General features: G+C 42.3%; 1 protein-coding gene across 9 annotated transcripts in view; it reads left to right on the top strand.

The window, feature by feature from the left end:
• CTNND2 (catenin delta 2) overlaps positions 1-27,892 on the top strand; it is a 662,387-nt gene that overhangs the window by 346,937 nt on the left and 287,558 nt on the right. For all 9 annotated transcript variants that reach the window (XM_089516458.1, XM_089516456.1, XM_089516452.1 and 6 more), the window contains one exon: positions 11,462-12,128. In XM_089516458.1, the coding sequence (XP_089372584.1) occupies positions 11,462-12,128 (667 nt within the window). The remainder of the gene's footprint in view (positions 1-11,461; positions 12,129-27,892) is intronic.

Genomic DNA, 27,892 nt, shown 5'->3' with positions numbered 1-27,892 from the left:
CAGAAAAGCAAAGAGTCCATTGCAAACTGATAAAGAATAGGATAGGTATACAAGTCAAAAAGAAAGTAAAATAAGAACTTAAAAACAACTTGGAGCATTTCCTTCCCCTCTTATCCCTTCCCATTGTTCACAAAAAAAGGCCTTCCCATTATATGTTTCCCCACCCCTATCAATATTAGCTAGTAATGTGGAGCAGGGGGCAGTAAAACTCATGTGATGGAGTAGAGTCCCGTCATAATTGTTCCTAAATTATATGTCCTCAGAGATGTCATTTTCAGCAGCATCTGTGTGGTGACTAGTTCTGGACACACAGTAGATGTGCTGGTTTTATGCATTTTTTAATGTCAGCATGTATCAGTGATACTTATTAACCCCCTCCCTATCTTTCACACACACACCCTTGGTTGGAGTGTGCAGGATACAAACCTTTTTGCAAAATACTATTATTGTTCATAGTTACTATACTACCTCAAGTGGAAGATATGCTAAATACTGCCTTACTTATCTTCTCTTTCAAAATTATAGGGATAACTTAAGCCATCATTCCTTGTTTGCACTGACTGATGAAATATATAGGCTTGATGTGTGATATTTCAGATTCATTGGTGAGAGCAATGAATACTCACGGGATAAGAGAGGAAGACTCTGACTTAATAGTCTCCTTTTTACAAACATAATTAAATCATGTATAAGAAACCAACATTGTTTAACATAATTAAGTTTGCCAAATCAGCCCCCCACAAAGTCAATACTGCATAGCAATAAAAGGTTCAGGCTAAAAACGCATGGAGTCAGTCTGCTAAGGATAAAACTGTCTCTCAAACGACTGCAGATAGATATAGAGAAGAGGCTAGTTAGAAGCAATTGTGCTTGCTTTGAAACCCAGCTTTGTGGAGCAATATCTGTCTAAAAAAATGCACATTAATCACTCCAAATGGTCACGATGGCAGTAAACTCTATTCTACTGCTATTACCCAGAGTCGGGCTTCTATCCACAGTTACACTTAATTGGTTAGTTGTATTATCTACTAGTGTGGCTACATATGCAGTTAACTAATCCTTAGAGAATACAGAAGTGTTTCACACTAAACTGAGGAGCACAGAATAATTGAAGTGTTACTTTTCCTGCAGTGAGTTCAGGCTAAAATTAACAGATAAAACTGCAGAGTTGTAACATCTTTTATAATTTAGTATACCTTCATTCCAAGGGAAGGCCTGGATTTCACAATACTATAAAAGGACAGAAGCCAACGTCAAATTAGATTTGTCACATCTTCCCCATTGCAAAGGAGCAGAAGTATGAATGTCATAATCCAGGCATCTAATTTGCATATTACATAAATTATTTTAATCATGAATATTTTAATCTGTATTTTAATCATGCAAATTCAACACATTAATAATTGTACTTTTACCACTATGTATCAGAATTGGTACCATTTTTATAGTAGTTACTTTCCCCAAAGAATTAGTATAGAGTAATGTTTAAGGGATTTAGAACAAACCCATATTCAAATCATTATTTATCATGCATTTTACTTTGTTACTTTAGACCAGTGGTTCCCAAACATTGGTCCTCCAAATATTTTGGACATCAGCTCTCAGAATTCCTGACTGCTGCCCAAGATGGGGCTTCTGGGAGTTGAAGTCCAAAACACCTGGAAGGCCAGAGTTTGGCTTTAGATCATTCCTGACTCTAGCAAATCTACCTGACAGGGTTGTTGGGAGAATTAATAGGAAGATAGGAGCCATGCAAAATGACCAGGTAATTCCTGATGTAGTAGTAGTAATGACATTTTTGTCATGCATGGTCATTTTTAATGCTGTTTTCATTAGGTCATTGTAATGTATTTTTCCCATAACCTTTTTTTTTAACTAATGGCAAAAAGATACAGATCCATGAAAATATCACAGGAAGCTCCTCAGAATGACTGCCATCTGATTCACATAGGGAATGTAGAGGAAAGTAAGGATAAACTTATAAACCAAATCTTTTCCCCTTGCACTCTGTACCTTCTTCACCTTGTACCAACTCTTCCTCCTTGCACCCTCCCACCACACTTCTCACCCTCCCTTTGTTCCTTTTCTCTTTCTTGCCTCACTGCGTGCCCTCCCTTGCTTCTTGCTTCTGCTTGCATCTCTAACTTTCCCATCTTTGTCTTACTTTGCAGCAACATTCCTACTTCTTTTGCACTTTCCATTACTTCTGTCTACTCTTCTTGCACCCTGCCACTGCATTTGTCATCCCCCTTGTTTCCTTTCCCCCCGTGTCTTAACTCACACCTTCATCATGGCACCTTCCCTTCCTTCTTGCATTCTGCCACTTGCCTGTCTCTTATCTCCTTCCCATTTCTTTCTTCTCACCTCATGCTGCCCTCTCTCCCTCCTTTCCCCCAAGCTTGTTTCACCTTGCCCCTATGTTACATTTCATTCCCTTGCAGCCACAGGTGCACCCTAACCCTCCCCCTGCCACTTCACTTCATACTGCTGCCTGCTTACTTTCAGAAGCAGCAGCAGCTGCACAAAGCAACCACTGCTGCTTTACACAGAAGGCAGGCAAGCAGACAGATGAAGGCAGTGCCACTCCTGTTTTGCAAGACAAGGAATGGGGAGAGGGAGATAAAGCAAGAAAGTGAGAGATGGCCGTAGGTGCATCGATGATGATGAGGAAACATGGGATAAAAAGGAAGTGACAACAGTGTGCATACCTCTTTTTCTCCCACACCAGGCAGTGAGAGAATCCTAAGTGCCCTATATAAAATGGAACTAGGGAGATTATCGCATGGACAAATAACCTGACTGCTCCCTAACAGGATGCAACCGGGTTGCGGGATGTTACCAGGAATTATTGCACACAATGTGCTGCTGATTCCACTGGACAATTGCATCCTGGCTGCATCCCAGGTCCCAGAAATGCTTCAAGGTCACTTTTCAAAGACAGAAAGTTCCTGGCTTTGAAGAGTAGCCTCTGAAGTGCACCTGGGACCCAGGATGCAGCCAGGATGCAAACACTTGGCAGAATCGTCAGCAAATTATATGCAATAATTCCCGGTAGCATCCCACAACCCAGCTGCATCCTGTTAGGGAGCAGTCAGGTTAGTTGCCCATGCGATAATCTCCTAGGTTTTGTTTGTTTTTCTTTCTGGACAACTAACAAAAATGTACAATATTGCTACATCAATCACATCACGAAAAATAACAGACACCATGGAGCCTTAAACATTATCATCATCATTATATTTACTTACATTCCAACTTTCTCCGAAAATAGGGACTTAAGGTGGCTAACAGCAAATCTAAAACAATCCCATTTAAAAACTATACAAAAGCATTGAATAAGTATAAAGCTTTTTTAAATACTGAACAATTTAAAGTGTTAAAACAGTTACACATTGAAAATATTAAAATATAGCAAAAACTGTATACAAACCTTTCTTCTCACTTGCACAGCACTTAAAAGCCCAACCCTCATTGGTTTAAAAAGCCTGATGACACAAAAATGTTTTTATCTGCCACCAAAAGGAGAGCAGGGGTGGGGCCATCCTGGCCTCTCTAGGAAGGGAGTTCCAGAACCTGGGAGTAACCACCAAGAAGGCCCTTGTTCCCATCAAATGAGTCTGAGTGGGTAGTGGGATAGAGAGAAGGGCCTCGCCAGATGATCTCAATATTCTAGCGGGCTCATTAACATTCAACAGCAGGATATGCTGTCCGAAATTAAAATAGCATTAAGACCAGATTCTTCCAGTAGGCCTATCCAGATTATTTTTAAATTGCAAATTTTAAATGATGAACTTTAAATGTTGTTTTAATATGTATGTGTCTTGTTTGTTCTTTTAAACTGATGTGTTTTAACTGATGTTGTGTATTTGTTGTCTGTCGTTGTTCCCCACTTTGATCCATGGGGAGAGGTGGGGAAGAAATAACCATCGTTGTTGTTGTTGTTATGGAAGATATGGTCCTTCAAATAATCTGGACCCAAGCCATGTAGGACTTTATAGGTCAAAACCAGCTCTTTGAATAATAAATACTTATCATTGTAGTGCACCTTTTACCCTGTTTTGTTCCTTCCCTCTTTTTCAATGACTCTGTTACTTGCTGTTTTTTGAAGGCATTCAGCAAAACAAACTTCAGCTAGACTTTCATCCAAAAGCTAGACTTTTTTACAGAGCTGTAGTACTGAGCCAGAGAATTGGAACTTGGAATTGAAAGAAGACAGGTCACAAATGTGAATTGTAGATGTGTAGCTTTACTCATTTGCTAAAAACACTCAAAGGCAGGGACAGGCTTGCTTCTCACAAAACAACTAAAATAAATACCAGCACATTTTATTCCAACAAAGGCTGGAGACTTGTTTGTATTAAAACAGGTGAGAGTCTAGATGTACACTGGGTGATGTACCTAGAACCCAGATAAAATCCAGCCAAACAGGTATTATGGCAACTCTAAGTAGAAACTATCACCGCAGTGTGAGCTTGAGGATCTTCCATGTGGGGAAAAGACAAGACAGGAGTAAGTATGAAAATCCATAATCAATAAAGATGGAGAACCATTTGCCCTCCAGATGTTGTTAGATTCCCATGCCCATCCACTCCAGCCTCTCTGGCCAGTTGTGAGGGATCATGAGAGTGGAAATCCATCAACATCTAGAAGGCCAGATGTTCCCGGCCCTTGTTCATTAGATTATTACAGTATGTGGGAAGTTGTTTCTTCTTTTTCTTCTTCTCTTTCTCCTCCTAGCCCTCTACAAACTAGGACTCAAAGCAGCTCAAAATAAAATACAATACAGATACAGTATAGATGAAAAGCACAAAAAACATTATTATTGGAAAGTCATTAAACTGTCAGTAACATTAAAAACAATTCAAAACTTGTGTTTAAAAGGAAAAGGCAACAGAAAAAGGGCTGTTCTGTACTTGCATGAGTGTATTAGTGTTTGAAGAGAAGACTCATTCATTGTGGAGGAATTTGTGAGGACTGTTTTAAAGTAATGGGTAAGTCACCATGTTAAATATTGAGAGCCCTGGTCTCAGATGAGCTTAAATTTCATCTCACCACCCCACAATCACTGCCACAAATATGTGTTCCATATTATTTTATATGTGACAGCCCATTTGCAAGACCTGAGTAGGGATTTTAATGGGGTCTCTTGGAGGTCTCTCATTCACAAGGATGTCATAAATCAAAGCTGACATGATGATACACAGCAACAAGTGTGCAGTTTTAATATGGAAGCATTTTGGGACTGATTGTAACTAAAATCAGGTTACTGTGAGAAACTCCCATATAGGACCATTAACTATATGGAGAGCAAAGGCCACGCACAGGGCACTATAGAAAATGGGTCTGACCGGTGTAATATTGATGTCACAAATCTTTCTGTAAGAGAAAAATGCCACAGTCTTACTGCCCACATCAAAATGAAATACCAGTTTAGTCTCTCTTACCTTAAATGCTTGGGTCCAGAAGTGTTTTGGATGTCAGATTCCCCTCCACACACACACACACCCCGGATTTTCAAATATCTGCATATACATAATATCCCTTTACATTTCTATACTGCTTCATAATGAACTAAGCACTAAGCGGTTTACAATGTGTTAGCCAATTGCCCCCAACAAGCTGGGTACTCATTTTACTGATCTACAGAAGGATGGACGGCTGAGTCAACTTGGAGCCCCATGGGTTCGAGCTCACACCATTGTGGTTGCAGTACCGGCATTTAACCAATGCACAACGAAGGCTCCCTAATGGGATATGTTGTAGATAAAACCCAAGTCTAAACATAATATTCATTTATGTTTTGTATATACCTTATACCCATAGCCTGAAGGTAATTTAATACAGTGGGACCTCAGTATCTGCAGATTTGAGCATCCATGGATGGCAAATCCACATTGTCCCTAATGGTGGTGCATGCACGTGGCCACACCACCATTAGGAACAAATGCATTGAAGTCCTCCCTCCCTCTTGTTCTCTCTCTCCTTCCTTTCTTCCCTCACTCCTTCCTTCCTTCCTTCCTTCTTCTCTCATGGAATCATAGAATTCTAGAGTTGGAACCCCCTGCCATGCAGGAACTCTCAATCAAAGCATACCCAACAGATGGTCATCCAGCATCTGTTTAAAGACCTCCAAGGAGGGAGACTCCACCACACTTCATCCTTGGAAGTCTTTAAACAGAGTCTGGATGGCCATCTGTCGGGTATGCTTTCATTGAGAGTCCCCCCTCCCTCCCACTCTGAGGCTTCTGCATGGGATTGGCTTCATGGACAGTTTGGAGGTGGAGGCTGGAGCCACATATGCTGGAGGAAACCAGAGCCAGGGCTAGAGTTTGTTCTCATAACCTGGAGATTCCATCCCAGGTGTTGAGCTTGGGGGAGGTGCTGAGACCCAAGCCCCAGCCCTGGCTCCCTCCAGCTGATGGGCTCCAGCCTCTGCCTCCAAACCACCCCTGAAGCCAAGCCTGGGGCAGAAGCCTCAGAGGGGAAGGAGAAAGAGAGGGGAAGGAAGGAAGGAGGACTTCAGTGCATTTGTCTGTAATGGTGGCACAGCCACGTGGCCGTGCAGCCATTAAGGACAATGGGATTTGAGCATCTGCAGATTTTGGTATCCTTGGGGAGGTCCAGAAAGGATCCCCTGCGGATACCGAGGGCCGACTGTACACAATATTTTAAATAATTTTGTGAGTGAAACAAAGTTTATCTACATTGAATCATCAAAAAGCAAAAATGTCACTGTCTCAGCCAACCATGTGGACAGTTTTGGATTTTGGAATATTTCAGATTTTGGAATTCCGAATGAGGGAAATTGAACTAATCTATAATATAGAAGAAATATATTGTTATTGGAAGTGTCTAAACAAAACAACTTCCATCCTGGTTATTTACTCAAATAAATTCATATTTAATTCAAAATGTGCTTAATCCAAAGTAAATCCCATTTTTAAAAAAAATAAGATATATGTACTTCCAAATCAGTATGCTTAAGATTGCTGAAGCATCTTCCAGGAGACAATTTGTCAGCAATTCCTAAAAGGAAGCAAAAGTGGGATGATGGTGGCTGCTATTGCTAGAAATAGAGTGGGACCTAAGCTTTTCTGCTTAAACCTACTTTTCCTGCAAGTGGTCAGATTTAGATTAGATTACATTGCATCTTGTGTTATTATCCTCTTCAGCTTTTAACAGTGCTGAAGAAGCAACATGAGAAAGACCTGTCTGAATAATTCACAATACACTATCATTTTCCAGTTTTGGGGGCATTCTTTAATGTAGGGATGATATAAAAACCTTTGCACGATTGAGAAAAAGAGCAGCCATGGGGCCAGGAGAGAAAAATGTATCCGAAATCAGAGTGTCCTTTTCCATAGAGTGCGTAGCTATTTCTTGCTCGAGTTGCTGTTATTGGAGGATTTTAATGTTACCAGATTAACAGCCACAGATGATCTCTTGAGCCTAAGATCCCCGATAAAAACTGGAATGCCATCTATGTTAGGAGATAAGAGGTATACTCTGTTCTTCACTGTTCCAGAAGGGGCTAAGGCACATAATTGAAATTTTTAATAGGAAGCATCTGCTGAGGATTTTCTCTCTGTTGCTCTTCTCTTCTCCCTCGCTCTCTTTTTCTTTCTTAATTACAAAATTTAGAGGAAAAACCTTGTACATAACTGGCAGGAAGATCTAAGACTGCCTAGTACAGATGTGTCTGATAATGTACTGTTTTTGTTTGAATGCAAATTTCGGTCTGGATTGGATCCAGAGGATGGGTCCACCCGTTCCATAACTCCCAGTCCTGCTCTCATTTTCCTGTGTGTCTTGTCAATAAATAAGCAGCAACTGCTTTTCATTCTGGAAGTGACAGCTGCAGGGGATGGTGGTAAAAGGAGTGTGAGAGAGAGACAGAAAGAGAAACAAAGAATGAAGGGCAGGGCATAAATACTGTATTCTAAAAAAAAGGTACAGAACTGGATAGTCAGGTGCATTCTGAAGGAATTCTCCTTCCATCTTATATATGCTTACATATACTGTAAAACAAAATTGAGTGGTAACAACATTTGTGTGCAGTTTCTTGACCTGGATTTGGACCCACCAATCTGTCATATTATTTTAAGTGTGAATGACATCCCCATTGTGGTCCCAAGCATCAGTGAGAGGTTAAACCTGCAGCCTGTTCATATCAACTCTCCTCATCACATTTATCCTGGTTTCTGGGACATCCCCATTGTGGTTTTAGTATATTTGCAGCCCATAACATTGTCCCCTCCTCATTTTGTTGTGTTTTTTTTAATGTATATGTTGCATTCCTTGTCAGGCAATGACAGCTAAAATAATGTGCATGGGTAAGGAAAATGAAGGCAGTAACATTTACTGTAGGAACAGGAGGAAGTCCTTCTAGCCTAACATTTAACTTCCCAGGCATCCACGCGGAAAGTGGTTATTTGTTTAATGGTTGTTCTCTGTTTATCATCTGGTTCTCAGAGGTATGTTGCCTCTAAACCTGAAGATTCTGTTTAGCTATTATGGCTAATAACCAGTAACAGAAGGAGCTTACATGACTCTGTTGTTGTTGTTAACTGCCCTTGAGTCTACCTTGTAGATGAGACACCCAATCCCCTCTAAATAAATAAATAAAACTTTTATTTATATCCCGCTTCTCTGTCACGAGGACAATCGAAGTGGCTTACAATTAAGATTCATTACAATGTAATACAAACATCTCAATCTACCCTCCCCCCTTAAAACATCAATCATTCCTGCTTTTTCTGGTGACCAGCCTGACTGCCATATTCTGAACTAACTGAAGTTTCCAGACTAAGCACAAGGGTAGCCCCATGTAGAGCGCACTGCAGAAGTCGAGTCGTGAGGTTACCAGTGCATGTACCACAGTTTCCAGGTCCCCCAGTTCCAGGAAAGGGTGCCGCTGGCGTATCATCCGAAGCTGATAACAGGCACTCCTGACCATCACATTCACCTGATTTGACATCTGAAGTGATGAGTCTAGGAGTACCCCCAGACTGCAAACACAGTTCTTTGAGGGGAGTGTGACCCCCATCTAGGACCGGTAGATGTATCCCAGTACCTGGGTTAGGGGCCCCTATTATCTATCCTCCACTGCCCTGCTTAGGTCCTCTAAATCCAGGCCTGCGACCTCCCTGATTGAGTCTATCAATCTAGCATGGGATCTTCCTCTCTTTCTGCTGCCTTCTACCTTTCCTAGCATTATTGTCCTTTTTAGTGATTTATGTTTTCTTACAATGTGGCCAAAGTATAACAGCCTCAACTTGATCATCTTGGCTTCCAAGGAGTTCAGGCTTGATCTGTTCAAATACCCATTTCTTTATCCTTTTACTATCTATGGCTATCCTCAGCACTCTTCTCCAGCACAATATCTGAAATGAGTTGGTTTTCTTTCTAGCCTCTTTCATCACTGTCCAACTTTCCCATCTACACATGGTGACAAGGAATACTGTGGCTTGGATGATTCCAACTTCAGTGTTCAGTTGTATACCTTGACTCTTTAGGATCTTGTCTCGTTCTTTAAGAGCTGCCCTTCCCATTCATTGTCTTCTTCTGATTTAATAAAACTGTATTTCTTCTTGGTTGTTGTAATTCACAGGGTGGTGCAATTTCACTGGATGAGTGGGAAGTAGTGTTAACGTGTGTTGTGTGCCTACAAATCACTCTGAACTTATGGCGGCCCCAAGGCAACCCTATCATGGGGTTTTCTTGGCAAGATTTGTTCAGAGAGAGTTTGTCATTGCCTTCCCTTGAGGCTGAGAGCCTGTGACTTGCCCAAGGTCCTCCAGTGGACTTCATGTCCCAGTGGGGAATCAAACCTTGGTCTCCACAGTCATAACCACATCAAGTGGTTATATTTCTACAGGGCCAGTATGGTGTAACGGCCTGAGTGCTCAGAGTTCAAATCCCATTCAGACACTGAAACCCACTGGGTGAGCTTGGGCAAGCCATAGGAGTTTATCAGACAAGGGGAATTGGAAGTATAATCCAATGGCAATCCGAACGCAATCATGGGGTTTAACATTATTGTGTGATAGACCACCACACGCAATTTCAGGCAATGGCAAGCTATTTTTGGGCAGTGGAAAGTCAGTTCAAACACAATTCGAAGTCACGTAAATTGGCTGAACTAGCGACTTCAAGTGAATGCGTTCTGGCCCTACTTTCTTTTCATTCGAAATGAAGAGAAATTCCTCCCGTGTGATAAACTCTCAAAGCCCCTCTGTGCAAATCTTAAAAAGAAAACCCTGTCATAGGGTCACCTTGGGGTTGCCATAAGCTCCGCTCTGGGCCCCACAACAAAATCCAAGTCCCAGAATTCCATAGCCTTGAGCCAGGGCAGTTCAAACAGTGCCAAAGCGGGTTATTTCTCCAGTGTGGACGCAGCCTTTGTGTCCCTTGTAAAAACAATGTCTTTGTGTGAAAAGTCGTTTTTACTTTTAAGTGCTAGCCTATGCAGACAGGGAGAAAGAAAGCAATTTGAAAACCAGGGAGCCCTTGGTTTATTCATTCACACTCTCAGTCTCAAGGGGGGAGGGGGGCCATGGCAAAGCTCCTCTGGACAAGTCTGGACAAGGAAACCCCACGATGGGGCCACCTTAGGATCGCCCTCAGCATAAAAAAAGCCCCTGGGGCCCACAGTCGGTGTGTGTGTGTGTCTCCTGTGAGGAGAAAAGAACCGCGCTTTTGGCTTTTGGGGGAGGCTTCTTCCTCTGGCGCCAAAACAATATCATCAACAACCAGCTTCAGGGGCAGCTGTGTTGACCCTACAGCAAAGGACAACAACATGATATAGCACGAAATACAGAAACACAGAGCCAATAATAGCCCTTTTGTCTGGGGGTGGGGGCTTGAGGAGGGCTCCTCTGCCGGGGTGACCAGGCGTCCTCCTTTTCCAGGACGCGTCCTCCACGCCAGCCTCCCACCCAGGAAGAGTCCCCAAAGGTCCCTCCTTGGAAGCATGGCTCTGCATTGATATCTACAGGAGCCTTTGGAGCTTTAATTTGAGCACGTCCTCCATTTCCTTGGAAGGCCCTCCATTTCGCGGGGCCTTGTCCTCCTCCTTCCAGAGGAGGCCTTTCTGCCCCTCCCCAGTTCTCCAGAGGCAGGGGGACCAGGTGGAGGACCAGGCGCCAAAGCTAAAAACCCTCACAGAAATCGAAAGCCATGATCCCTGCTCCCAGTGGGCCTTTGGGGATCCCTCCTGGCTGGAATGGAGGGCATGTCCCGGACCTTGTTCTGGGGACATTTGGGGATTCCTCCTGGGGAGGGCATCTAATAGAGGGCATGAAATAGCCAAGGAGGAGGAGGAGGACCTTCTCCTTAGCCTTACTCCCGATGAAGGGGGGATCCCTCCTGGAGAGGGGATCAAAGGGGGAGGGAGGGAGGAAGGGAGTGGGGATCCCTCGCTCCTGCTTGAGTGCCTCTTTCTTGTGTGTCTCTTCCTCAGGGCCCCTCCGGCCGGACAATCCAGGAGCATCCTCCTCCTCCTCCTCTTCCTCCTGCTGCTGCTCAGCCTCTGCCGCGGGAGTCCTTCTTGCCCAGCCATGGCAGCGCCTTCCACTTGCCGGACTCCTCCGCCGCCCCCTCCTCCTCCTCGCCGGCCCTCTACTACTCCAGCTCCACGCTGCCGGCGCAGAGGGTGAGCTCGCCGCTCTCCATGCAGCACCAGCACCAGTCCCTGGGCTCCCCGACCAAGCTCCAGCGAGCCGGATCGGCCTCCGAGGGCGGCGTCGGCGGGGTGGGCATCTACAGCACCACGCAGCGGGTCTCCTGCTCCTCGTCCTCCTCCTCGCCCAAGGCCTCCCCCAGCCGCCTGGCCAAGTCCTACAGCACCAGCTCGCCCATCAACATCGTGGTCTCCTCCACGGCGGGGCTGGCGCCCTCCCCGGCCAGGCTCACCTCGCCGCCGGCCTCAGGCTGCTGCTCCTCCTCCTCGCCCTCGCCCCTCCACCAGCTCAGCTCCACCCTCGGCGCCTACGCCACCCTCTCGCCCACCAAGAGGCTGGCACACCCGCCCGGCCCCGAGCAGTACCCCGGCGGCAGCAGCAGCAAGCACGGCGCCCCCACCGAGCTCTACGCCACCGCCAGCCTCCAGAGGCCCGGCAGCCTCGCCGGTGAGTCCCTCCCCTCCTGGTCGGGGGGGGGTCTTGTTGGCTTGTTTGTTTGTTTGTTGTGTGTGGAGGGGCAGTAGCCACACCACTAGGGAGCACAGCCTTGGGGGGGGTTGGGGCTGCCTTTACAAGCTTTGTCCATTGCTAGTGCGGGGTTTTTGGTTTAGGGGCCATAGCCACACCACTAGGGACCACAGCCTTGAGGTGGTTGGTACGCCTTACAAGCCTAGTCCTTTCCTAATGGAGTTGTTTGTTTGTTTTTTGGTGGAGGGACAGTAGCCACCTTACTAGGGACCACAGCCTTGGAGACTTGTGGTTGGTGGTCCTGGCATGGAATCATAGAGTTAGAAGAGACCGTAAGGACCATCCAGTTCTGCCATGCAGGAACTCTCCATCCAAGCATCCCCATTGACAGAGGGCCATCCAGCCTCTGCTTAAAGACCTCCAAGGAAGGAGACTCCACTATGCTCCAAGGTTATATCTTCCACTGTCAAACAGCCCTTACTGTCCTCCTAATGTTGACCTGGAATCTCTTTTCCTGGAGCTTGCATCCATTGCTCCGGCTCCTGTTCTCTGGAGCAGCAGAAAACAAGCTTGCTCCCTCCTCAATATGACACCCCTTCAAGTATTTAAACAGGGCTATCAAATCAACAGGGTTATCATACAAGCTTAATACTTTCCTAAAGGAGGTTGTTTTGGTGGAGGAGTCAAGGCCACACCACTATGGACCACAGCCTTGGAGTTCTTGGTGCTGTTTTTACAAGCTTAGTCCATTCTTAATGGAGATGTTTTGGTGAAGGGGGCCATAGCCACATCACTAGGGACCACAGCCTTGGGGTGGTTGGTGCTGCTTACAAGCTTAGTCCATTCTAAATTGAGTCCCAAATGATCCTCTCCCCCCCCTCTCAGCAGGTGACCCCTGGCATCTCTTTGCCATCCCCCCATTGATCCGGGTATGGGAAGATTTTTTTGATGGTGTGGTTGGTGCTGCTTCCAACTTAGTCCTTTCCTAATGGAGATAGTTTGGCATTTGGCAAAGGGGCCATGGCCACACTACTAAGGACCACAGTCTTGATGTGGTTGGTGCTTCTTATAATTCTTAATGGAGGTGTTTTTGGTCGAGGGGCCATAGCCACAGCACTAAGGACCACAGCCTTGGGGTGGTTGATGCTGCTTACAAACTTAGTCCATGAGCATCATACTGTCCGTGTGTATTTGGAGGCTGAGCAGGTATTGATTTCTGCATGTCAAAGGGGAGTGTTTAGAATTACAGCTTTGGACACTGATCCCTGGGTGTCTCTTCTCTTGCCACCCTCAGCCCCTGCATATCCTTATTCATCTAAAATGGAAACAGTGACCTAGCAAGGATTCAGAGTTCCTGCTTCATCCCATTTCTGGTTGCTTCTTGGAATTAAGTAATATTGATTCGGTCACGCTTTAGTTTATAATTTTCCCCAACATGAAAAGAACTTCATTTTAGGCTCTTATAAGAAGTTTTTGAAAGTTTATTCAATTTTTAGTATAAATGTCTGAAAGATTGTATAGTCTCAATCCTTAGCTGATAAGTATGTCTTGCTGGCTATGGGTGTGTCTCTAAAAGCAATGTCATCCTCTTCTCATTGATGTTGCGCATGTATTTGTGCTTAGTAAGGCATGTGTTCCCCACCCCAGTTAGGAAGCACCTGTTTAATGTATATATCCTGCACCTGAAAAGTTGTTATTGATCTTCCTAATGATTTGATAACTCAGCTGTGCATACTTCTCAGTGGGGGATTTTTGTTCGTATAAAAGCCATTTGAGAGAGATTGCTATAGCAACAACTGTCATACTCATGTGTTTTCTTGTCTGATTTCCATGGCTCAATGTGACAATTAAGAGAATTTAGATGAGGGAAGGTTTTTGCTAATACCAGACAGGCATTCTTCTGTTCAAGAACAAGAAATGGTATTTGGCTAGCCTTGCTGTATGTCGCCACAAGACTAGCGTTTTCTAAGGTATTAGGTGAAATTAAGCAACAGATTAATTCTGTTATACTGGATTCTGTTCTCTAAAAGTAAACTTTTATAATCCCTTTCTCCAGGTTAACTGGTAAAGATTCATTTGTAGAATAAGTAGTGTTAGTAGGTTTTTTAGGTTGCAGTCCTGTGCACACTAACACGAGAATATGTTTCTCAGACTTTCTGGGACATGCCTTTGAAAAAACAAATGTGAGATTGATGTAACAGTTGGTGTCTCTCAGATGTTGGTGGAGCAGTGAATCCACCCCAGGGTTTAGGACAAATTTCAAGAACTCTTTCAAATACTGAATTTACTTGGACAGTTCATTTAAAATCTGGTGTGGTTTCCCTACCCTACTGGCATTAAAGCCACCAGAACATAGTTGACAGGAGGAATGGCTAACTGTGTGGCCGTGGTATTCTTCTTTTGGTGGTGCTCATGTATCAGGCATAGGGAAAAGGCTCCAGTTGACCTTATTTAGCACAGCTGTCAAATACCTAGAATTCCTTTAACACTGACATTTGCATTTTAGTAAGTTGATCCATGTAACTCTCCGTTGTCTAGACTCTCCAAATTTTAAGTAGGAGTCTGTCACACTTGGGACTTTCTTCTTACAAGAAGCAGGGACATAGCCAAGGGGGGGGGGTTCTTGGGGTCCGGACGCCCCCATCCATTAGAAAAAGGAATGGTGTGTGCTGCTGAGCCGCCGCACCCATGCCCCATTATAATGGTGGCACTTAGTCTGGACCCCCCCCCTTCCTAAAATCCTAGCTACGTCTCTGCAAGAAGCATGTGCTCCACCAACTGAGCCACTGTCTTTCAGTAATGAGAGAACTTCCCTCAAAGCACATAACAGTTGCATTCTGACCTGTTGAATCTTTCCGCTTTGTATTTCAAAACTAACTTTCTCTACTGTCTCCCCCCTGCCCCTTGATTTGCTTCTTTGTGATGCATGTGATCTGCCAGCATGTGACCAGATTGTGTGACAGTATCAGCAAATTAAACAAAGTGGCCCAAGGCTACAGTTGCAACCCATGCCATTCATCCTTTCTCAGATGGGCTTCTTTTTGTGCTCTGCTGTCATGGCTACCTTTTCTGCCCTAGATCCCCTGCTTTAAAAGGCCTTCTGGGTCTTTCTTTCCTAGGGTACTACTTCCCTTGGCCTTTCTTCCCGCTCCTTTTTCACAGCTTTCTACCTGCCACAATCCCATTTTTGGACTACACCTTCCAGAAGCCCCCAGTCACTGGAATTGTAATATACAGACAGGCCAAAATAAGGCTACTTCAGGTCACTTTGGAAGTATGCTGTTTAAATGATGCATGCATCCTAAGAGGCCGGAAGCTGTGCCAAAGCCATACTCCAGTCCTAAGGACTGGAGTGCACTTTTGGCGCAGCTTCTGGCCTCTTGATGGGTGTGTCATTTAAACAGCATACCTCCAAAGTGACATGAAGCAGCCTTATTTTTGCTTGTCTGTTTGGGCCCATAGTCCCCAAAAGTAACTTTCTCAAGTTCTGTCCCCCCCCCCCTTCCCTTTACTTTGAGTTTTTCTCCTCTCGTGCCTCCCTCTCCTCCCATACTAAGAATCTATTCCCTTCTCAGGTTCCTGTTTCCACTGGCTGTATTGTTCTCTTCAGAAACCCTCCTTGGATCTCTTTTTCTTAAGCTCCCTTTGCTACTCTGTCTGCCTGTGATATAATCACTTCTCAGCCAAATGGTGCCAGGGGCTTTGTTTCTCTGACAAAATCCCTGACTGTATTACAATACAGATGTTGAAGAAGACGGAGACATTTCCTGCTGATCCAGTAAGATGCTGTGCCAGCAGCATCCATTCGTGAGATCAGGTCAAAAGTTTCATTTAGCAGTTCAACCAATTTTGTTGAAACATTTTGAACCAACGAGTATCTATAGTACAAGCACAAAATGAGAAACCAGTTTCTCTTTGGATTTGGGCCAATCAGATCAGATGAGTGTGAATATGCAGCTGTGTTAATTACAGGAATATTTCTACATATTTCAGCATTTTTTACTCTGGAGCTCTGAAAAAACCATGTTTTCACACATACCTCATACACAGAAGGTCCCAGGTTCAATCCCAGGCATCTTTAGGTTGGCTGTTCCTAATTGGAACCACAAAGAAATGTTGCTGATGATGGTACTGTGGACCTTCTGAATCTGCAAATATGACTGACTGCAGATCATCACATCCCATACTTAAAATGGCAGCAACATTTGGCCAGCTGCTCTGCATGTATCTCACTGTCTTTTAATAATATGGGATGGGGTCCATATTTTTTGGCATCTTTGGATCCAAACCTCTGCAGAACTGAGAGTCCACTGTACTGTTGTGTATTTATTTCTCTATTGAACAAAACCAATACATCTGAAGTGCTAGTGCTAACTTATTCTGATACTGTAAAATAGGCAGCACTTGCTTGAAGGTTTTATTTATTTATTCATTTATTTTATCCCACCTTTCTCCCAAGTTGGAATCCATGGTATCTCACAACACACACACACACACACACACACACTAAAATACAATTAAAATAATCCAATTAAAACTGTAAAAAAGTTTTTAAAAATATGACATACGAAATTTAAAACATATAAGATTAAAAATAGACTGAACCACCACCACCTCATAATAAAACCAGGCATGCCTGATTTTAAAAAGCTTGCTGGAATAAAAATGTTTTTGCTTGCCGATGAAAGGCCAGAAGGGAGGGGGCCAACTTAGCCTCCCATGGAAGGGAGTTCCAGAGGGTGGGAGCAGCCACTGAGAAGGCTTCCTCTCATGTCCTCACCAGGCAAGCCTGGGATGGTGGTGGGACCAAGAGAAACCCTTCTCCTGAGGATCCTAGGGCTTTAGCTGGAAACTGTATTCACCAATTTTTGTTTCAAACTTAGATGGTGGAATAAAGCATTTTATAACTAGATTTTCACCTATGTAACATTAGCATATGCCTTTTTCTTGGAGGGAGATGTTTGCAGACTCAGTTGAGACATATGAGAAAAAGCAGATTCATGATTTCCTAAAGCAACTTGTTTGGTTTTGATGAGGAAGAGATTCTGCATTCCACTTCAGAGAGTTCCTACAGGAAAGATAAAGTGCATTTGGAACTAGAGGATCTGAACCCAAGAAGGGTCAAATATCCATCCTTGTGCCTTCCTCCACATCTTTCACCACAAAAATAGCAATCTGCTGATGGAATTGATTCACTGAAAGAAGTCTCCCATGGCAGCTAATAGATTCTACTGATTGCAAATAATGGCAAACCTTGCAGCTTTTGTGATCACATGTTGTTGGAATTACTGGTGCAAAATTGGTACCCGCAAGCCTCTCAAAGAAGGCAGAATAAACTGTCAACCCAACAAGAAATAAAACACTGTTTTTATATTAGTGCAGTCTGTTGGGCCTGATAGTACTTTTAAAGATGTAATCATTCACAGAATCATAGAATCCTAGAGTTGGAAGAGACTCCAAGGGCCATCCAGTCCAACCCAATTCTGCCATGCAGGAAGACACAATCAAAGCACCCCCAACAGATGGCCATCCAGCTTCTGTTTAAAAACCTCCAGGAAGGAGACTCCACCGCACTCCAAGGGAGCATTGTTTTAAAGATTTTATTTTATTTTGTGTGTTTGTTTGCAATGACTAATTCCTTTCTAAATATCTAAATCTAATATAGGACTGGGAGATCTCTTTCAAAATGCTGAGGAGGCAGCATCCTCTTTCCCCATTGCCATCTCTCTCACATGGTGACAAGGGTCTGCTGATATGTTCCATTCCTAGATGAAGTGTGATGTGACAACAGATGTTTTTAAATACATACTAGTATCAAATAACTGGGTTTGGCTACACCAATTCTTGGAGTTACAAGTGACAAATGGGAGGTTTGTTGCTCTGCAATAAGTGTAACTGCATTATTACTCTAGTTCCTCTTGACTTTGGGGTGAGAATGGTGACACCAATTGTTTCCAGCACTGATTTTGAATTCTGGCAGGGCATCAAGTTATTCTGGTTTTGCTACTCTTCTCTAACCTTAGCTTATCTTCTACTCAAAGTCTAGGTAATTTTTTTATTATTATTGGGCGTACTTCGCATTATTATGAGCATTAAATTCCTGGTCCTACAGGATGGGTGGGGAAAAGGAAGAGAATGTGAAAACAACCAAAGGAAAATTGGTTCCCCTTCCCCCAGAGTAGCAGAAAATAAATAGGCTTGTTTGTTTGTTTGGCTTCTTTGTTTTTCTCAAAGGTGGTTTTCTGCTTTATATATACATGTTAAAAATTCAGGTCTTGTCTGTTCATGATAGATTATGACATCTCAAGAGAGGGAAACTGAACAAGCCTTTGTTTTTTGTTTCTTAGCATTTATTTAACTCCACTGACTAATGAACTCTTGAATCAAAGGATGTCTTTGTTAAATATAAAACACTGCCAGATCTCTTCAATTAAACTCTTTGGAATCATGGTCCCTAGACTTTAAAGGGGCTGTGGGTGGGAGGTGGGGAGAGATTTCTTTAAGAGAAGCACTGAAGGAAATGCTAAGCTGCCTTTAATAAATAGAAACAGGGCTTTTCACAGCTCACCTTGGAAAAGACAAGAAGTGTTACTTTCAATCTGAAGAATGAAATCTTTGTTGCTTGTCCCCTGATGCGGGTGACAAAGCTTGGCATTGCTGCTGCTTCTGAGGATTTTTGAGATTAAGGAGATGACTTGCCACTTAGTCTGAGCATATCCTTTGGGTTTGTCTTTTAAGCTGGGCATAGTTGTCCAGGTTGTGTCTGTGGCATTTCAGGGGGCGCATGCCACTGTCCTTGCATATAGTGTCTGGTTAGAAACTTGTTAGGATTTGGGGAGATAAAGCTCACTGTCAGTCTTCAGCTGAGCCAGCATTTTTCCTTTTTGTGACTAAATTTGTAACCAGTGAACAGATTCTGTGGATATTGAGTATCAAATTCAGGAATACAGCTGCTTCGTGAAGGCCAGGGCAACACCAAAATGTTTTATTGGTCCTGTATTTTACTGTGATTATTATCACCGGATATTGTATCTTGGCTCAATAAATTATAGCTGTTGAACTGCAAATGAGTGAGTCCAGCTTCCTCCATGTGCTGTTTTTGATGCTTCCATGCTGGATTCTGCAAACCACAGTTCCCTTTCCTGTCCAAAAGAAAGAACTGTGGCTTAATGTCAGTTTACTAACCAAGATCTATAACTCCATCTGAGCATATATCACATCCCAGTTAGTAAATGGATACTGAACTATGTGTAAAGGAGAACCATTTTCAAACACTGGAGAGCTGCATAGTCATGACATTTCTTGAATATTTGTTTCATGTTACCTGGGCTTTGAAGGCATTTGTTTTTTTGTACTAGCTTATACCTTTAGAGCTGAAATTTATACAGGCCAAACAAAATTTAGTATATAACTTGGCTTTTAAAAAAAACATGATCCCAGCTTCAGCTGTCTTATAAAAAATCAATTTGTTTGCTTTACCATTACCACTTTGGGGCTCACATCTCCAAATTTAGGCATATTGTGTATGTTAAAGATGAACTAGATCTGATGCTACAGAGTTTGCAAATCATATCAGTTATCAGGCTTTTGTGGTTGTTGTTTATAGTTCGAAGTTAGGCTTTATTACTAGGGATTCAGATATTGGTAAAGTTGCTTTTTTTTTGGACAGCTCCCTGTATCCTCTAGCCTGAATAAAGTAATGTTTTGTGAAACATTTGGCCTTCTCAGTAAGAGAGCTCTAGTGCCACAGCTGTAATTCCCAGAATTCCATAGCATTGGGCCATGGCAGTTAAAACAATGTCAAACTAGATTATTTCTGCAGTGCAGCTACAACCCTAGAAGTATGAAGTTAACATGAAAAAAATTGGCCTTGTGTACCTATGAAGTGGGATGGTTGCTTGAATGCTAATTTTATGTGTACAGAATCTCATTTTGCATTTCAAACTGATTATCAGGTAGAAATGAATTGTGATTAGTAATACAGCCAGGAACTACAAGTTGGACAGATTCATATAGAGATCCAGGTAACTGCCAGCTTTGGCGACATCTGTAATTATGATTATCCAAAAATGTCACTCACATTTCTTCAGTGATTATCATGACTTTACTGTTGTGATATGCCTGTGTCTCATCTTCTGTGTTATTTAAAGTATTTGTTTTGCTAAAAGAAATTCTGGGCAGAGCAAATGTACCTGTTGACAGGCAAATGTTGACAGCTATGAATGTTTGCAACCAAGTGAAAATAGAGCTCCAAGAGATATTCATACATATGCAGTGCTTTACCAGTACCATACTATCAAGTTTTCATGTATATAGTTCACATCATGCATCATTACACAAAAACTGTTTGTTGCTGGGTGCAGTCAAGAGTTCATTAATGCCACTTGCAATGTTTGATAATATATATTTATTAACGAAAGCTTTTTATATTCAGTTATCTGGATATTCCAGATAGTTTTGAATAGGAAAGTTTTCTGAAGCTCTAGGTAGATCATGATTTAGCATATTTGTTTATATTTACTGTACAACGTTTTTTGATATCCCAGTTTATGACCATAGGTATTTGAACAATTAGCACGTTTAATTAAGCATATTTAATATGGTTTAAATATTATACTCAAGCAAATCAGAAGATGTACGTGGGAGTGTAGAACAACCAAAACCCTGAATATAACTTACGTACATATTTCCAATTAGCGATGCTCAAGAAAAGAAAAGAAACAATGCTGCATGTTCATTGAAAATGCAACAAAATTTTTAAAAAGCTGTAGTTTTTATTTAACATGTACAACTAAAAGAAAAATTCTTAATTTGTTATTGGTTTGGGTTATTATACCAATCTTGCCTGATATTGTATTGGCATCTGTTCGTTGTTTCTAAAGATTTTTTTTTTCCAAACAATAATGTGGGGGTTGGTTTTTCTTTAAGGAATGAAAAGAAATCTGTAGAAAAATGTAACTGTGAAATTTCTCAGGAAAAAAAATCCAATTTGTAAAAGAAATACATATATTAATGCTTTAGTTTTAGACTAAACATTTTTACAAATGTTTTCAGGATCAGAGCCCAGAATACTCTTATTTTCCAAATCTGATTCGCTTCTTTATTATAACCTGTAGCCACATTCTATCATTCTAAAGAGATTTTAGAATATAGAATTGTAGTCATTGGGGCTCTGCCATTACACTTAATGAAGCAATCACTTCAGATGGTAAGCCTCTGACAGTAGCAGATTTAGTGCTTCCCCTGCCTTGCTGGCACTCTAGAGTGATGTCCACACTCTCTTCCATCTTAGAAAGAAGGCAAATACAGCAGCAGCAAACTCACTCCATCCCAGCAGGGAAGAAGAAAGAGGCAGCAGGTCTCCAAGGAGGGGAAAGACATAGGTGTGGTATCCCTGGGCCTCTGCTGCACAGAGGAAGGTTCTGTGTGAGGCCAGCCCTTTTCTGAAATAACCAGATCTTTAGCACAGCCAGCCCCTGGAATGGCTGTGGGTACCATGATTTCTACTAGATTGTTGCTTTTATCCATGGATTCAAATGACCATGTAAATTTCTTTACAGGCGTATGGAATGAGCTGTCAATAGCATCAGCACTATTTCCCCTCTGTCAGTCTTTTTTAGCATCTTCAAAATAGGAGACGTATCAACTGCTAATAGCTTTTCTCCACCTCTTCTAGTGCTGTCTCTCTTTTTGTTGGGAAAACATATGGCTGCTCTCCTTCTTATACAGCTGTAAAAGTTACAACACCCCTGCCTATGTAAAAGTGCAAGATATCTCAACATCAGGTTAGCCTCTGGGTCAATGGAAGGTGCACACTTAGGACATTATCACACGAGCCCCATTCTCACTGTGATTGTGTTAGCAAAAGTAAATGGCTACATACCAGTTTGGATGCTCTCAATATCTCACATCCCATCAATTGTGAGACTGGGGCTGTTTTAGCCATTGACGGACCCTCAGCTCTCTTCTGGACTCCCCTTAACTCTACCTCCTTGCCCTGTTGCCTTCCTCAGTATGTCTTTTGTTTGTTTTTTGTTTTGTTTTAGTTTTAGTTGTAACGTTATTTAGCAATTATGGCAATGAAACAATGAAACAGAGAAAGGAAAAAAGAGAGAGAGAAAAAGAAAGAAAACCAGCCAGTTTGGTGATAGTGAAGAGGAGGAGGAAAGAGAGATGAGACTGAGGCCGCATGACTGCCCAGTATCAGGACTGCTGCTGGAGAAATTTATTGCACCAGAGAAGGATTATTTACCTATATCCTACCTTTCTCTCAATATAGGGGCTCAAGAAACAAAATATCTAAAACAGTACAATTTAAAAACAATAAACAACATTTAAAAGTATGAATATAAAGTTTAAAATACATTTAAACAATTTAAAAAGGTAAAACAATTATGCATTAAAAATATTGAAATGTATTAAAAACTGTGTTTTTGTGATGAGTAGATCCAGGTAGATTCGATGATGCAATACTGAATCAAAGTTCCCACTATTTTTACCCCGATCAAATCTTTCCATGGCAATTTAACCCTGTTGAAGTTCACATTACCATTTGTATCAATGTAAAATGGAGCCAAATTATTTTTTAAAAAACTATCAATCAAATGATGTGCATCTATGTCACACTGGCGCGTTACAGACCGCCCAGAACGGGCGGTCTGCCGCCGCCTCCATTTCTGCCGCCAGGAAGCTGCAGCCTCCAAACGGGGAGGCTTCCCGGTGGCGGAAAAAGAAGACGCAAAAAGCGGCTTCTTTTTGCACCGCGCTTGCGACGCACAAGTGTGCAAATGGCGCACTTGTGACGTCGCAAGGCAAGGGGGACGTGCAGACGCTAAGTGTCCGGCACGTAAAAATGGCCGCGCCCGTGTGTATAGGGTGCCGCCATTTTACGCCCCCGTCACGTGCTAGGGGTGAGGCCGGTATGGATGCTAGGTCCTCGGCCAACCCCTAGCACGTGATCGCGGCACAAAGGCCCGTGCAGAATGGGCCACTGTTTCAGCAAATTCCCCCCCCCCCCCCAAAGCAACAGAGACAAGCCCGTCAGACCAACTCTTAGCAAACAACCCTGGGATAGGTTAGCCTTAGGGTCAGTCACACTTGTTCAACCAAGAAACTCCCGTAGGTTTAGATGTGAGGTATAAATGCAATATAATATGTGTGCAAGAGCCTTATTTTACACCAACTTGTTAGCAAATCTGTTGTGGTTTTATTTCTGGGGAAAGAGGGAAAAAATCACCCCTAACCATCAGCCCCACTAATGAAATGTCAAGCAAATTATGTGCACCCTTATCATACCGGTGATGCGAGTATTTAAAAGTGCTGACTACTGCGGCCATGCAATAGCAAACATGTGCATTAGCTGTCACATTTTTATTTTTATTTTTATTTTAAAATGGATATTGTCTAATGATGTTCCCAAGAGAACCCGCTCCCTTGCTTTGGCTGACAGGGAGAGAGCAAAGAGGTGAGCATGATCTGCCCCTTGCACATTAACCCACTCTTTTCCTGTGCTCTGAACTGAATTGACAGCATGTTCCCATTGGTGGCTAGTAAAAGAAGACCAGTTGTTTTGAAAAGACAGTTGAAGTCCCTGTTTCAAAAAGAACCAAGATAAGGGGGATTTGCGCCCCCCCCCCCCAAATTCATTTAGGGAAAAACACCTGTGAACCGGTTTGCACACCGGTTTATGACATAGTGTGAACAACCCCTGAGAGGGTAGTGCGGCAGAAAGAAGGGCCTTTCCATGTGATCTTCCAGCTGTAATGGCCTCATAAAGGGAAATACAGTCCTTCAAATAACCTGGCCAAAGAATAATGCCACAGCAGCGTATTTGGTGGTTGTTCCCTATCAATGGCAAAGGATGTCCTAACCATGCTTTGGTGGCACATCAGCAATGATTTAGAGGTGGCATCATGTGATAGGTATCACCAAAGGCACTATTATCCAATTTTAATTGTGATTTAAAAGGCTTGTGTGATAAAGTACTTAGGGATGAAACAGACGAGCAGGAAGGAGCGGCCAGAGGGGACCGCAGCGACCACACAGCATGGTTCCGATTCTGGCCCCCTGCTGTGGTCCCAAATAGACTGTGGCAAGGAGTGGAAAAGATCCGGTCCTTCTGGGGCTGGGTTTGACCACCTTAGGTGGCCTGGGAGCAACGCCAGTGCAGCGTTGTGAGGGGCATGCTTCATCTAAACGCCATGCAAGCTGTGTGAAAGCTAGTTTTTAGGACCATCTGTTCCGGGCCTTAGAAACCAGAATTATGTTAAGTACAATGTGCCAATTATACCAACTTAATACAATTGTTTTGAAATTATTCTTATTATTGTGAGCTGTATTGGGAAGAAAGTGGGCAGAGGCATATATGATAGATTGCTATATAGTCATTATGAACTCTGAATAATAGCTAGGTAGCCTTTCTGAGATTATTTAATGTGAATTCATTTGTTGTTGAGTTCCTATGAACCATCCCCAAATAATAGTCATTTAGAACCTACTTTTCTCTGTAGTGTAGATCTATCTATTTAATTAAAGTTAGAATTTGCTTTTCAAGTATAAAGATTGAAATTTGAAAAGCAAACATATGATGACTTTATTTTAATGAAAATAACTTTCTTACTCCACCAAAGAGCAGAATATATCAGATTTGCCAGTGATGCACAGATGGGGGAAAGACTCATATTAAACACAGAAATAGTTCACTTGGGAGATGTTTAAGCAGATCTCCCAATTTTTAGGAGTCTGACTCATAAGGTTTATTGTACAGTTACTCTTTTCCTTGCAGAAAGTATCTTCTACTCCTAACCTCATGATAAAGAATTACACAAGCAAAGTGAAACTAATCCTCCCACGTTCTTTTACTCAATGTTGCCTATTCTAACAATGTGCACAGTCTGCATTTTAACTGTTGGACATGAGTATGTAAAGTAGTGATGGCAGCTTTTTCTCTTTTACTCATAGTTCTTTCGATCCAACCTGAGGTTTTAAAAACGTCTTAAATTGGGTAATATCAAGATTACTGCGTTCTTAAACTGACTGGGAGGACTACACTGTTTTGCTGTTCTCTGATATATCTTAAGTAATTGCTTTTGTGCATCAAAAGCCTTGTATTAATCTTACTATGCAAGCTCCTTGTACAAGTTCTCATCTACCGTATTTTCCGGTGTATAAGACGACTGGGCGTATAAGACAACCCCCAACTTTTCTAGTTAAAATATAGTTTGGGATATACTCGCCATATAAGACTACCCCTCTTCCAATGCAAACCAAATTAAAAAAAATTAAAATCAGATTTGATTTCAATATGGTAATTTTAATTCAAATGCTTATGACATGCAGGTACTTAGCAGGAAAACCTGTTGTATACAAAGCCTGCTTGGATTGGTTAGCTCTCCCTGCCTGCCCAGCCCTCCCTGTCTCCAAGACTATCAGAGCGGTATTGCGAACACGGCTCTTTTTTCCATATCCTGGGCGTCCCGGATGCCTGCACCTTTTCTGCCCTTCAGTTACATATGTGGCAACTGCAGATTCTCCAGTCCGGCACGGAAGTTTCAGCACCTGCCCTATAAGATGATACCCGGCGTATAAGACAACCCCCGACTTTTGAGAAGATTTTCCTGGGTTAAAAAGGAGTCTTATACATTTCCATCTGTGTGCCTTTCAGTCAGCTTACAATAGCTTCCTGTCTGAGACCATATATGTGAAAAAAGCCATATATGAGGTATATGGGATGTACAAAATTATATTGGAAGGACTATGCCAGCAAAAGAGGAGAGAGTGGGAGTAGATCATTAGTGTTGCTTTTCCAACACGATTTCACTAGTCACATGTAATTTCCGTTTTAAAATGTTATTTACTTAAAAGATTGTGGTTATGCTAAAAGGAACCGTATGATGTACAGAAATAAATAAGCATAACATAGTTGAGTGCAAAACAAAGCGTGTTATTAAATCAAATTCAGCCATTTAAAAGTAGGTCAGTGATTGAGAGTTGATTCATTATATATAATGCAAGTAGACTTAAGAGTTCTCTTAATGCTGAGAATTTGATAGGAAGCCTTTGATGAGCTGTTAACTTGACAAGATGCATTAGCTTCTACATTTTTCACAACCATTCTAGTTTGAAAGGCACTATTTGAGGTTTCCAGTGTCTTACAAAAGTTATTCTTACTGTATATACTAGATTGCAAGATTTAGTTATGAATTATGAGGTGTTATGTTTTACTAAATTCTTGCTTAAATACTCTAAAAGGCACCAGATTCCATCTGATTGTGGAAGCTAAGAAGGTTCAGTCCTGATTGGTACTTGGATGGGAGACCACTAATGAATATCAGTTGCCATAGATTATATTTCAGAGAAGGAGCTGGCAAAAAAAATACCTCTGAGTATTCTCTGGCCCGTATAAAATTAATGGGGTCACAAGAAGTCAACAGGGGACCTGAAAGTGCAAGCATATAAATACTTAATTTAATTTAACAAGGAAATCAGATGGATCAATGATACTTCCATATCTATCATTCCTAATACTCCAGAAGTGTTTGGATTTTTAAAAATTGGAGAACTGACCTGTTGAATTCCTATATGCATTTACCTCAGATAAAGGTAAAGGTAAAGGTAGTCCCTTGACATGAATGCCTAGTCGTAACTGACTGTAGGGGGTGGTGCTCAGCTCTGTTTCTAAGCTAAAGAGCCAGCATTGTCCAAGGACTGCTCTGGTGGTCATGTGGCCAGCATGATTGCACCCAACACTGTTACCTTCCCACTGGGAAATGGTACCTATCTATCTACTGGCATTTGCATGCTTTCAAAATGCTAGGTTGACAGAAGCTGGGACTAATGACTGAAACTCACCCCATCATGCAGCACTCAGGCCTCAAACTGCCAACCTTCTGATCTTCCGATAATCAGATTTGGCATCTTAACCACTAAGCCACCGCATCCTGCATTACGTCAGATAGGTCCTATTAAACTAGTTGGGTCTTAAAAATTTTTTTAATTGCTATTTGAAGCCTACTTATTTTTATATCCAAATGTATGCATCATGCCAAAAGGTGTAAGATTTTACTTCAGAACTATTTTATGAGAAATCATGTTTCTATTTACCAATGAAGTTATCAAACATTACTTAATGTATATTTCCATCTCTACTCTACATTGCAACTAGCTCTGTGTACCTGGAGAACTTTGGACTACTATTTACTAAATAATAGCCCATTATGCCTTATATCCCCCCCCCCATCAAAATGGGGAGACTGTCAAAAGCACATTACAGTATGGCAGAGGTCTATGGTAATCAAGTGGCATAAAACATTACAGATGAAATTTGTATCTGTGCCAGTTTGGTTGCCATAACTGATACAGGTCCAGTGGGTGTAACCTTTACCTCTGCTTGTTCAGTAAAAATGGGTACAGTGTGCCCTTGATATCTGCAGGGGATCCGTTCCACCTCCCTCCCCTCCTCAGATAGCAAAAAATGGGGGACCTTAAGTCCCATTCCTTTGAATGAGAGTGTGCTCCCAATCGTGCCACTGTGTGTATGCATGCCCATTCAAAAAGCCCAGGCTTGCCATCCATGGAAGTTCAAACTATACTTTTCAGTCCACACAGTCTAAAGATGTGTATGTGATCATTTGAGAGGTGAGACCCACTACATGTCTCCTTCACCTTTGCCGTTCATGGCACATAATAGTGGTTACAGAAGAACTGGTCAGGTGAATAAGGATAGTTGCGGACTCCTTTTCACA

Source organism: Sceloporus occidentalis, unplaced genomic scaffold (genome assembly GCF_023333645.1).
Source record: "Sceloporus occidentalis isolate IW3139 unplaced genomic scaffold, rSceOcc1.0.p SCAF_3, whole genome shotgun sequence".
Lineage (NCBI taxonomy): Eukaryota > Metazoa > Chordata > Lepidosauria > Squamata > Phrynosomatidae > Sceloporus > Sceloporus occidentalis.
This window is presented reverse-complemented; position numbering and strand designations above follow the sequence as displayed.